The 11,682-nt window shown below is 52.5% G+C and overlaps 1 protein-coding gene across 2 annotated transcripts in view; it reads left to right on the top strand.

The window, feature by feature from the left end:
• The window catches only part of LOC124011151 (striated muscle preferentially expressed protein kinase-like), a 41,403-nt gene extending 30,011 nt beyond the window's left edge, over window positions 1–11,392 (top strand). For both annotated transcript variants that reach the window (XM_046324225.1, XM_046324223.1), the window contains exons 28-35: window positions 5,861–5,983; window positions 6,793–6,957; window positions 7,128–7,809; window positions 7,988–8,227; window positions 8,424–8,647; window positions 8,796–8,871; window positions 8,982–9,131; window positions 9,768–11,392. In XM_046324225.1, coding sequence (XP_046180181.1) covers window positions 5,861–5,983; window positions 6,793–6,957; window positions 7,128–7,809; window positions 7,988–8,227; window positions 8,424–8,647; window positions 8,796–8,871; window positions 8,982–9,131; window positions 9,768–9,996 — 1,889 coding nt within the window. In that variant the 3' untranslated portion in view covers window positions 9,997–11,392. The remainder of the gene's footprint in view (window positions 1–5,860; window positions 5,984–6,792; window positions 6,958–7,127; window positions 7,810–7,987; window positions 8,228–8,423; window positions 8,648–8,795; window positions 8,872–8,981; window positions 9,132–9,767) is intronic.
• The last annotated feature ends 290 nt before the right edge of the window (window positions 11,393–11,682 follow it).

The raw sequence follows: 11,682 nt of genomic DNA, 5'->3' as shown, positions 1-11,682 counted from the left end.
CTTCTTCATCTCCCCTCTACCCCTCCTTCATCTCCCCTCCACCCTACCTTCATCTCCCCTACACCCCACCTTCATCTCCCCTCTACCGCTCCTTCATCTCCCTCCACCCCACCTTCATCTCCCCCCTACACCCCACCTTCATCTCCCCTCTACCCCTCCTTCATCTCCCCTCCCACCACCCCTCCTTCATCTCCCTCTACCGCTCCTCCATCTCCCCTCTACCCCTCCTTTCATCTCCCCTCCCTCCACCCCACTTTCATCCCCCTCCACCTACCTTTATCTCCCCTACACCCCACCTTCATCTCCCCTCTACCCCTCCTTCATCTCCCCTCCCCTACACCCCACCTCCATCTCCTCTCTACCCCTTCTTCATCTCCCCTCTACCCCTCCTTCATCTCCCCCCTCCACCCTACCTTCATCTCCCCTACACCCCACCTTCATCTCCCCTCTACCCCACCTTCATCTCCTCTCCTACACCCCACTTTCATCTCCCCTCCACCCTACCTTTATCTCCCCTACACCCCACCTTCATCTCCTCTCTACCCCTCCTTCATCTCCCCTCTCTACCCCTCCTTCATCTCCCCTCCACCCCACCTTTATCTCCCCTACACCCCACCTTCATCTCCTCTCTACCCCTCCTTCATCTCCCCTACACCCCACTTTCATCTCCCCTCTATCCCAACTTCATCTCCCCTACACCCCACCTTCATCTCCCCCTACACCCACCTTCATCTCCTCTCTACCCCTCCTTCATCTCCCATCCCCTCCACCCCACCTTCATCTCCCCTCCACCCTACCTTTATCTCCCCTACACCCCACCTTCATCTCCTCTCTACCCCTCCTTCATCTCCCTCCCCTCCACCCCACCTTCATCTCCTCTCTACCCCACCTTCATCTCCCCTCCCCTCCACCCCACCTTTATCTCCCCTACACCCCACCTTCATCTCCTCTCTACCCCTTTCATCTCCCCTCCCCTCCACCCCACCTTCATCTCCTCTCTACCCCTCCTTCATCTCCCCTCCCCCACCCCACCTTCATCTCCTCTCTACCCCACCTTCATCTCCCCTCCACCCTACCTTTATCTCCCCTACACCCCACTTTCATCTCCCCTCTATCCCAACTTCATCTCCCCTCCACCCTACCTTTATCTCCCCTACACCCCACCTTCATCTCCTCTCTACCCCTCCTTCATCTCCCCTACACCCACCTTCATCTCCCCTACACCCCACCTTCATCTCCTCTCTACCCTCCTTCATCTCCCTCCATCCCACCTTCATCTCCCCTACACCCCACCTTCATCTCCCCTCCCTCCACCCTACCTTTATCTCCCCTACACCCCACCTTCATCTCCTCTCTACCCCTCCTTCATCTCCCCTCCCCTCCACCCCTCCTTCATCTCCCCTCTACCCCTCCTTCATCTCCCCTCCCCTCCCCTCCACCACACCTTCATCTCCCCTACACCCCTCCTTCATCTCCCCTCTACCCCTCCTTCATCTCCCCTCCCCTCCACCCCTCCTTCATCTCCCCTCTACCCCTCCTTCATCTCCCCTCTACCCCTCCTTCATCTCCCTCCCCCCACCCCACCTTCATCTCCCTCCACCCTACCTTTATCTCCCCTACACCCCACCTTCATCTCCCTCTACCCCTCCTTCATCTCCCCTACACCCCACCTTCATCTCCCCTACACCCCACCTTCATCTCCTCTCTACCCCTCCTTCATCTCCCCTCCACCCCTCCTTCATCTCCCCTACACCCCACCTTCATCTCCCCTACACCCCACCTTCATCTCCCCTACACCCCACCTTCATCTCCTCTCTACCCCTCCTTCATCTCCCCTACACCCCACCTTCATCTCCTCTCTACCCCTCCTTCATCTCCCCTCCACCCCACCTTCATCTCCCCTCCACCCTACCTTTATCTCCCCTACACCCCACCTTCATCTCCCCTACACCCCTCCTTCATCTCCCCTCTACCCCTCCTTCATCTCCCCTCCACCCCACCTTTATCTCCCCTACACCCCACCTTCATCTCCTCTCTACCCCTCCTTCATCTCCCCTACACCCCACCTTCATCTCCTCTCTACCCCTCCTTCATCTCCCCTCCACCCTACCTTCATCTGCCCTACACCCCACCTTCATCTCCCCTACACCCCACCTTCATCTCCCCTCCCCTACACCCCACTTTCAACTCCCCTCCACCCTACCTTCATCTCCTCTCTACCCCTCCTTCATCTCCCCTCTACCCCTCCTTCATCTCCCCTCTACCCCTCCACCCCACCTTTATCTCCCCTACACCCCACCTTCATCTCCTCTCTACCCCTCCTTCATCTCCCCTCTACCCCTCCTTCATCTCCCCTCTACCCCTCCACCCCACCTTTATCTCCCCTACACCCCACCTTCATCTCCTCTCTACCCCTCCTTCATCTCCCCTCCCCTCCACCCCACCTTCATCTCCTCTCTACCCCACCTTCATCTCCCCTCCCCTCCACCCCACCTTTATCTCCCCTACACCCCACCTTCATCTCCTCTCTACCCCTCCTTCATCTCCCCTCCCCTCCACCCCACCTTCATCTCCTCTCTACCCCTCCTTCATCTCCCCTCCCCTCCACCCCACCTTCATCTCCTCTCTACCCCTCCTTCATCTCCCCTCTACCCCTCCTTCATCTCCCCTCCACCCCACCTTTATCTCCCCTATTCATCTCCTCTCTACCCCTCCTTCATCTCCCCTACACCCCACTTTCATCTCCCCTCTATCCCAACTTCATCTCCCCTACACCCCACCTTCATCTCCCCTACACCCCACCTTCATCTCCTCTCTACCCTCCTTCATCTCCCCTCCCCTCCACCCCACCTTCATCTCCCCTCCACCCTACCTTTATCTCCCCTACACCCCACCTTCATCTCCTCTCTACCCCTCCTTCATCTCCCCTCCCCTCCACCCCACCTTCATCTCCTCTCCCCTCCACCCCACCTTCATCTCCCCTCCCCTCCACCCCACCTTTATCTCCCCTACACCCCACCTTCATCTCCTCTCTACCCCTCCTTCATCTCCCCTCCCCTCCACCCCACCTTCATCTCCTCTCTACCCCTCCTTCATCTCCCCTCCCCTCCACCCCACCTTCATCTCCTCTCTACCCCACCTTCATCTCCCCTCCACCCTACCTTTATCTCCCCTACACCCCACTTTCATCTCCCCTCTATCCCAACTTCATCTCCCCTCCACCCTACCTTTATCTCCCCTACACCCCACCTTCATCTCCTCTCTACCCCTCCTTCATCTCCCCTACACCCCACCTTCATCTCCCCTACACCCCACCTTCATCTCCTCTCTACCCCTCCTTCATCTCCCCTCCATCCCACCTTCATCTCCCCTACACCCCACCTTCATCTCCCCTCCCTCCACCCTACCTTTATCTCCCCTACACCCCACCTTCATCTCCTCTCTACCCCTCCTTCATCTCCCCTCCCCTCCACCCCTCCTTCATCTCCCCTCTACCCCTCCTTCATCTCCCCTCCCCTCCCCTCCACCACACCTTCATCTCCCCTACACCCCTCCTTCATCTCCCCTCTACCCCTCCTTCATCTCCCCTCCCCTCCACCCCTCCTTCATCTCCCCTCTACCCCTCCTTCATCTCCCCTCTACCCCTCCTTCATCTCCCCTCCCCTCCACCCACCTTCATCTCCCCTCCACCCTACCTTTATCTCCCCTACACCCCACCTTCATCACCCCTCTACCCCTCCTTCATCTCCCCTACACCCCACCTTCATCTCCTCTCTACCCCTCCTTCATCTCCCCTCCACCCCTCCTTCATCTCCCCTCCACCCTACCTTTATCTCCCCTACACCCCACCTTCATCTCCCCTACACCCCACCTTCATCTCCTCTCTACCCCTCCTTCATCTCCCCTACACCCCACCTTCATCTCCTCTCTACCCCTCCTTCATCTCCCCTCCACCCCACCTTCATCTCCCCTCCACCCTACCTTTATCTCCCCTACACCCCACCTTCATCTCCCCTACACCCCTCCTTCATCTCCCCTCTACCCCTCCTTCATCTCCCCTCCACCCCACCTTTATCTCCCCTACACCCCACCTTCATCTCCTCTCTACCCCTCCTTCATCTCCCCTACACCCCACCTTCATCTCCTCTCTACCCCTCCTTCATCTCCCCTCCACCCTACCTTCATCTGCCCTACACCCCACCTTCATCTCCCCTACACCCCACCTTCATCTCCCCTCCACCCTACCTTTATCTCCCCTACACCCCACCTTCATCTCCCCTACACCCCTCCTTCATCTCCCCTCTACCCCTCCTTCATCTCCCCTCCACCCCACCTTTATCTCCCCTACACCCCACCTTCATCTCCTCTCTACCCCTCCTTCATCTCCCCTACACCCCACCTTCATCTCCTCTCTACCCCTCCTTCATCTCCCCTCCACCCTACCTTCATCTGCCCTACACCCCACCTTCATCTCCCCTACACCCCACCTTCATCTCCCCTCCCCTAAACCCCACCTTTATCTCCCCTACACCCCACCTTCATCTCCTCTCTACCCCTCCTTCATCTCCCCTACACCCCACCTTCATCTCCTCTCTACCCCTCCTTCATCTCCCCTCTACCCCTCCTTCATCTCCCCTCTACCCCTCCACCCCACCTTTATCTCCCCTACACCCCACCTTCATCTCCTCTCTACCCCTCCTTCATCTCCCCTCCCCTCCACCCCACCTTCATCTCCTCTCTACCCCACCTTCATCTCCCCTCCCCTCCACCCCACCTTTATCTCCCCTACACCCCACCTTCATCTCCTCTCCCCCTCCTTCATCTCCCCTCCCCTCCACCCCACCTTCATCTCCTCTCTACCCCTCCTTCATCTCCCCCCTCCACCCCACCTTCATCTCCTCTCTACCCCTCCTTCATCTCCCCTCCACCCTACCTTCATCTGCCCTACACCCCACCTTCATCTCCCCTACACCCCACCTTCATCTCCTCCCTACACCCCACTTTCAACTCCCCTCCACCCTACCTTCATCTCCTCTCTACCCCTCCTTCATCTCCCCTCTACCCCTCCTTCATCTCCCCTCTACCCCTCCACCCCACCTTTATCTCCCCTACACCCCACCTTCATCTCCTCTCTACCCCTCCTTCATCTCCCCTCTACCCCTCCTTCATCTCCCCTCTACCCCTCCACCCCACCTTTATCTCCCCTACACCCCACCTTCATCTCCTCTCTACCCCTCCTTCATCTCCCCTCCCCTCCACCCCACCTTCATCTCCTCTCTACCCCTCCTTCATCTCCCCTCCCCTCCACCCCACCTTCATCTGCTCTCTACCCCACCTTCATCTCCCCTCCACCCTACCTTTATCTCCCCTACACCCCACCTTCATCTCCCCTACACCCCACCTTCATCTCCTCTCTACCCCTCCATCTCCCCTCCATCCCACCTTCATCTCCCCTACACCCCACCTTCATCTCCCCTCCCTCCACCCTACCTTTATCTCCCCTACACCCCACCTTCATCTCCTCTCTACCCCTCCTTCATCTCCCCTACACCCCACCTTCATCTCCCCTACACCCCACCTTCATCTCCTCTCTACCCCTCCTTCATCTCCCCTACACCCCACCTTCATCTCCTCTCTACCCCTCCTTCACCTCCCCACCATCCCACCTTCATCTCCTCTCTACCCTCCTTCATCTCCCCTCTACCCTCCTTTTTCTCCCCTCTACCCCTCCTTCATCTCCCCTCTACCCCTCCTTCATCTCCCCCCCCCCTCCTTCATCTCCCCCCCCACCTCCTTCATCTCCCCCACCCCTCCTTCATCTCCCCCACCCCTCCCTCCTCCCCTCTGTCACTCCCTCCAGGTGTCCCCAAAAGGCCAGGCACCCCGGAGGTTCCCCAGACGTACAACAACACAGCCCTGGTGCTATGGAAACCAGCCGACACCAAGCCCCCCTGTAGCTACTCTCTGGAGAGGAAGACAGAAGGTGGGTTGACATTCATCTCCTAGCCTGGAGTTCAAACTGATGTCAGGATTGACACTGAGAATATCAATTTGGATTCCAGGCTAGTCCTCTCCATGAACTCAAGCAAATATTAATGTTTGATTCATTTTACAGCCCATTTCACTCAAATGTATTATCCTTGTTGACGGTTGGGTAGGACACAACTTTGGCTGTCACTTTAAACACTACTGTGCAGTGAATAACTCAAACACTGGGCAAATAGTCACAGTACAAACTGGCCACATAGACTGCTAATGAGCCCTATTTCATCACGCTTTATAAGTCATTATGGTCTCATAATACGGTGAATCATTGTAGAGCCTCTACATCGTTAGGATTGTATCAAAGTGGGAATTACATGAATGTTAATATGATTTCAGGACTGATTGAATTGGATGGCTTCATACCTTGTATTACCACACAGTTACTGCCAGGCTGGGCTTTGGATGATTGCTGTTGTCTGTGTTTGTTCATTGGATTGTGCCCCACTATCTCCTCATTACCATGTGAATGTTATTCTGTTATTCCTCTGTATGAGTTGTGACTATGACAGATAATTATGGCTCCACACCACCTTAGTGTACAGCTGATATTGTAAACATAACCTTCGTCTGTTTCACCAGCAAAATGAAACACTATCTCCACCTTGTGTGAATTATAAGCACTGCAACAAATGACATTGGTGTGTAAAGTCAAAGTGACGCATATAATTTGGCTATTTGACCATATTGATATAACATAACACAATTGGCAATCATATAAATGAAACATTCTTTTCTTTCTCCTTTCAGGTGATGCCAACTGGCTGATCATAGCGACTGGAGTGGCTGACTGTTACTACAATGTCACAGACCTGCCACCAGGGGGCGCCTTTAGGTTCAGAGTGGCCTGCGTCAACAAGGCAGGACAGGGACCCTACAGCAACACATCGGACAAAGTCAGCCTGGACTCAACAGGTGCTGAAACACACCTTTTGGACAGGGGGTTCAAATTCTGTAAATTGTGTTAAATTGGGTCAAAAGAGGCGGTAAAGAAAGTTCTGCCGTTTTTTCTGTATTGTTGCATATTTGTTTCACAGACTGGTTATGATAATGTGATATTGAAGAGAGATGTGTTTGCTTTGCAGTAGGCGTGTCCTCTCCAGCAGTGGCCATTGTGAAGACAATCTCCTCACCTCCCTCCCACCCTGCCCCAGCAGCTACCACCTTAGTGACTGTTATCCCAAAGGTCAAACCAGCAGTAATGCAACCTCCTGGTAAAACGGTGTCCACTGTCTCTCCCTCTTCACCCTCCCTTACACAGAACTCTCTAACCTTCCCTGCTCACACCGCAGCTCTCTCTCCCTCTACACCTTCGGCCCCCGCCAGCCCTGCCATCACAACCCCTCCAACTGAACCCCTGACGGTCGCCCCTCCAACTCTCCCCTCCCCGCCTGTAGTCAAACCTCCTCCCTTCGTCCTCCCCAAACCCCAGAGTCCTGTCAACGTGGTCCCACCCATGACCCAAACCCCGCCCATCTCTCCCCCTCTCCCTCTCGTTACACCTCCTTCCACCCCCACCAAGCCCGTCATGGCATCCGTTCCTACCTCCACCTGTGCCGCCACTGCCCGTATGGCCCCCAGCCCCCTCCCGGCCCCCTCCTTCTCCCCCCAAGTGCTCCAGGTCAGCAGTCTGAGCCCAATAGGGGAGGGGCGGGGCACCCCTGTTCGAGGGACCCCCAGGGACCGCACCACACTCAAGCCGGGTGAGACAGCTCTACGACAGGGAGTCCCACAGAAGCCCTACACCTTCCTGGATGAGAAAGCCAGGTGACTGAGATGTTAGAGATGCGGTCAATATTTCTACAGCAGTACACTATTACACTACACAGTATTGCTATTACTACTACTACTACTTATATGGTTAATTTCAGTCAGGGAAACTGGCTTCGTGTTTAACCACACTTTATTTAGTGACTAAACTACCGTATTGTCTCTGTCTGGCCAGAGGGCGGTTCGGTGTGGTCCGGGAGTGTCGAGAGAACGCCACAGGACACGTCTTCATGGCTAAGATCGTTCCGTACGACCAGGAGACTAAGAAGTCCATCCTGCAGGAGTATGAGATCCTCAAGTCTCTCCACAACGACAAGGTCATGACCCTCCACGAGGCCTACGTCACCCCACGTTACCTGGTACTGGTGGCTGAGCAGTGCATTGGCAAGGAGCTGCTCCACAGCCTTATAGACAGGTGTGTGGAGCATGAGGCTCACACACACACACACACACACACACACACACACACACACACACACACACACACACACACACACACACACACACACACACACACACACACACACACACACACACACACACACACACACACACTGCTCTCAGCTGTGCTCAACAACATATCCGTGGAATAAATCTATTTTCCTGCTAAGGTTCCGTTACTCGGAGGATGACGTGGTGTGTTACCTGGTTCAGCTCCTTCAGGGTTTGGAGTACCTCCACAACAGACGCGTCCTCCATCTAGACATCAAACCTGACAACGTCATGGTCACCAACCTCAATGTCATCAAGATCGTAGACTTTGGCAGCGCGCAGAACTTCAATCCCCTCTCCCTCAAACAATACAGCAGAGGCCTGGGCACCCTGGAGTATATGTGTGAGTTGGTAACACTATTGAATTTCCCACTGGAATCTGGAACTGGTACACGCCAAGTACATCTTGGGTAATAAGCTGTTATCATCACCTTGATCACTACTTCCCTCTGAACTCTCTCTCTCTGCTCCTTCTATGCTGGCGTGAAAAGCTCCGGAGATGGTGAAAGGTGATGTGGTCGGCCCTCCAGCTGACATCTGGAGCCTGGGGGTTCTAACCTACGTCATGTAAATATACAACGTACTCATTTCATAGTCACTATTGTCATAAGTCTGTGAAGTTGTGCAATTTATTTTTTTCTCTCAGAACTCTCATTGTCTATGATACTTTTGCTCAGGCTTAGCGGTAGGCTGCCCTTTCAGGACAAAGACCCACAGCAGACTGAGACCAAAATCCAGATTGCCAAGTTTGACCCGACCAAGCTCTACCCCAACGTGTCCCAAAGTGCCTCGATGTTCCTCAAGAAGATGCTGAGTAGCTATGCCTGGTGAGCGCTTCAAAGAGTAGCTACATCATTATCTTATTTAACAAACCAGGAGTGGAGTGATGATCCAGGGTCATTTTTGAATTTTCGATCATAATGAATAAGATTACATGGAAAGTGGGGTCATGGCCTCCCGAGTGGAGCAGTGGTCTAAGGCCACTTCCACTAGATATCCTGGTTCGAGTCCAGGATCTGTTGCAGCCGGCCGCAACCCGGAGATCCATGGGGTGGCGTACAATTCGGCCAGTGTCGCCCGGGTTAGGGGAGGGTTTGGCCGGTAGGGATGTTCTTGTCCCATCACGCTCTAGTGACTCCTGTGGCGGGGCAGGCAATGCATGCTGACACGGTTGCCAGGTGTACAGTGTTTACTCCGACACATTGGTGCGGCTGGCTTCCGGATTAAGCCGGCATTGTGTCAAGAAGCCGTACGGCTTGGCTGGGTTGTGTTTTAGAGGACACATGGTTCTCGACCTTTGCCTCTCCCGAGTCCGTACGGGAGTTACAGCGATGAGACAAGACTAACTACCAATTGGAAACCACGAAAACGGGGCACAAAAAAAATGGGGTCATGATCCTAGATCAGTACAGGACTCCTGTGTTCTGATCCCTGATTGGACAATGTGTTTTATTGCAACGCAGGGCCCGTCCGAGCACCAAGGACTGTTTCACCCATGCATGGCTGCAGGACTCGTACCTGATGAAGCTGAGGAGACAGACGCTCACCTTCACCACCACCAAGCTGAAGGAGTTCCTGGGGGAGCACCATCGACGTCGCACCGAGGTCGCCACCAAACACAGGGTCCTCCTACGCTCCTACTCCAGCTCAGCTTCTTCAACCACATCGACCACACCAAACCTACCTAAGTGAAGGCATATGACTTATGTCAGTGTTAACTAGCCACCAGAGGGTGGAGGTATGGGGGATGTGTGGTGCACAACAGTGGGCTCCATGATAGAGGGAGGACTCTGAGTCCTCATCCCCCACAGAGTGGGGCGGTGCCTGAGTAAGTTATGGGAGTGGGGATTAGAGCCATGAGCATTGCACCAGCCCACAGACTGCATGGAGTCTCATTCTACTGAGACCTAACAGAATGAATCTTGGACAGTTCATCAACTGAGATTTGAATCCAGTTGTTGGGTTGTTGGATACCACGGTTTCAAAATATTGAGTTATCGTTTGTTTTTGGACCTGGCACGATTTGTTTCTGCTTCAGGTCTACTGTCTGCTAGTACTACTCCGAGCTTGCTATCGCAATGTGTGTAGAACTTTTAAATATATAAAACAGGACATTTGGTTTGGAAAATGAATTCAATACAATTAACCTGGAACACACATATTTGTCAGTTTGATTTTAGAGCACAGCCTTATTTCTGCATCCTGATATTTGGTGGTGATTATGGGAATGTACCATCATTTATGCTGCTAATTTATGTTGCATTTATTTACACATTTCAAAAATGCAAAACCAAAAATAAAAACGTTTTTGTTCATGAAATTGTATGTGACCTGTTGACCTTTTTCATGTTAATTTATTTGCATGTGTGCTTGTTTTTCTTCTTTTGGGTGATTTTCTAAATACAATGAAAACAGTGAAAAAATGTTGCTCACCTTTGTGATTATACTGTTCATAGACACAGATAACAAACCTGTGAATATAGTAGAGTATCTTAGTAGTCAGTGGAGCAACCTGATGTCCTGTGGTTGATGCTCAAGTTGAATAATAGTGCAACTTCATTGATGAAAACGGTCAGACTTTGATTATGTAGATTCTGTAGTCTTCTATTGGATTTGTCACACCTCATCAACGTCATCACTGCGCCAATGGCTGGACTAGCATTCTACAGTATGTTCTGTTGATTGGACAGGTTGCTCTTAGCTTGACCAGCAGTCTGTTAGTGAGTCAATTTTGCCTAAAATGGGTCAATTTACAAACTTTATCATGTAAATGTGTTGTCTTACTACTTGCAGTATGTGTTCTGTTAATTTATTGAACTATTCATATCATACAATTTTGGGGCACTTTTGTCAACCATTAGGCCTCCTGTACAAAATGGACATAGGTGCCATGAAGAAAAAATATACAGAAAGTCATTTTTGGTATACAGAGACTCTTATGTATTACTTTTCATCATACATACAGTATTTCTTTTTGTATGAATTTGGATGGTTGAATATTTGTAAATGTTTTAATTTGCAGTGTTTATAATGTGGAAATGGTTTAAAATGTTTTTATGAAGTAGTGTGTAATAAACTATTGATACAATTGCAAAACACGTATTCTCATTATTCTTCCCTTTAAACTGGACTCCTATTGAACTAAAGCGGTTGTCCCGACAGCGCTTGCACTTGAACGACACTCCCTATCGTTTTCCCCTCGTCGTCAGTTTCAAGGGTTCCCTAACTGGGCGTTCCTTTGAGAATATAAAAAGTTCTACAGAGTACATACAGTAGGCTACGCAAAGCAACTGATGTATTCTACTACTGTAAATTGTAAACATTCGCAGGGCGAATATAATTTCAAGTGATCGAGAGGATAATATAATATAACATTTA

The sequence above is a fragment of the Oncorhynchus gorbuscha genome, linkage group LG23 (genome assembly GCF_021184085.1).
Source record: "Oncorhynchus gorbuscha isolate QuinsamMale2020 ecotype Even-year linkage group LG23, OgorEven_v1.0, whole genome shotgun sequence".
NCBI classification, from domain to species: Eukaryota; Metazoa; Chordata; class Actinopteri; order Salmoniformes; family Salmonidae; genus Oncorhynchus; species Oncorhynchus gorbuscha.
Note: the sequence above shows the minus strand (reverse complement) of the source record. Positions and strands in the feature narration are given on the sequence as shown.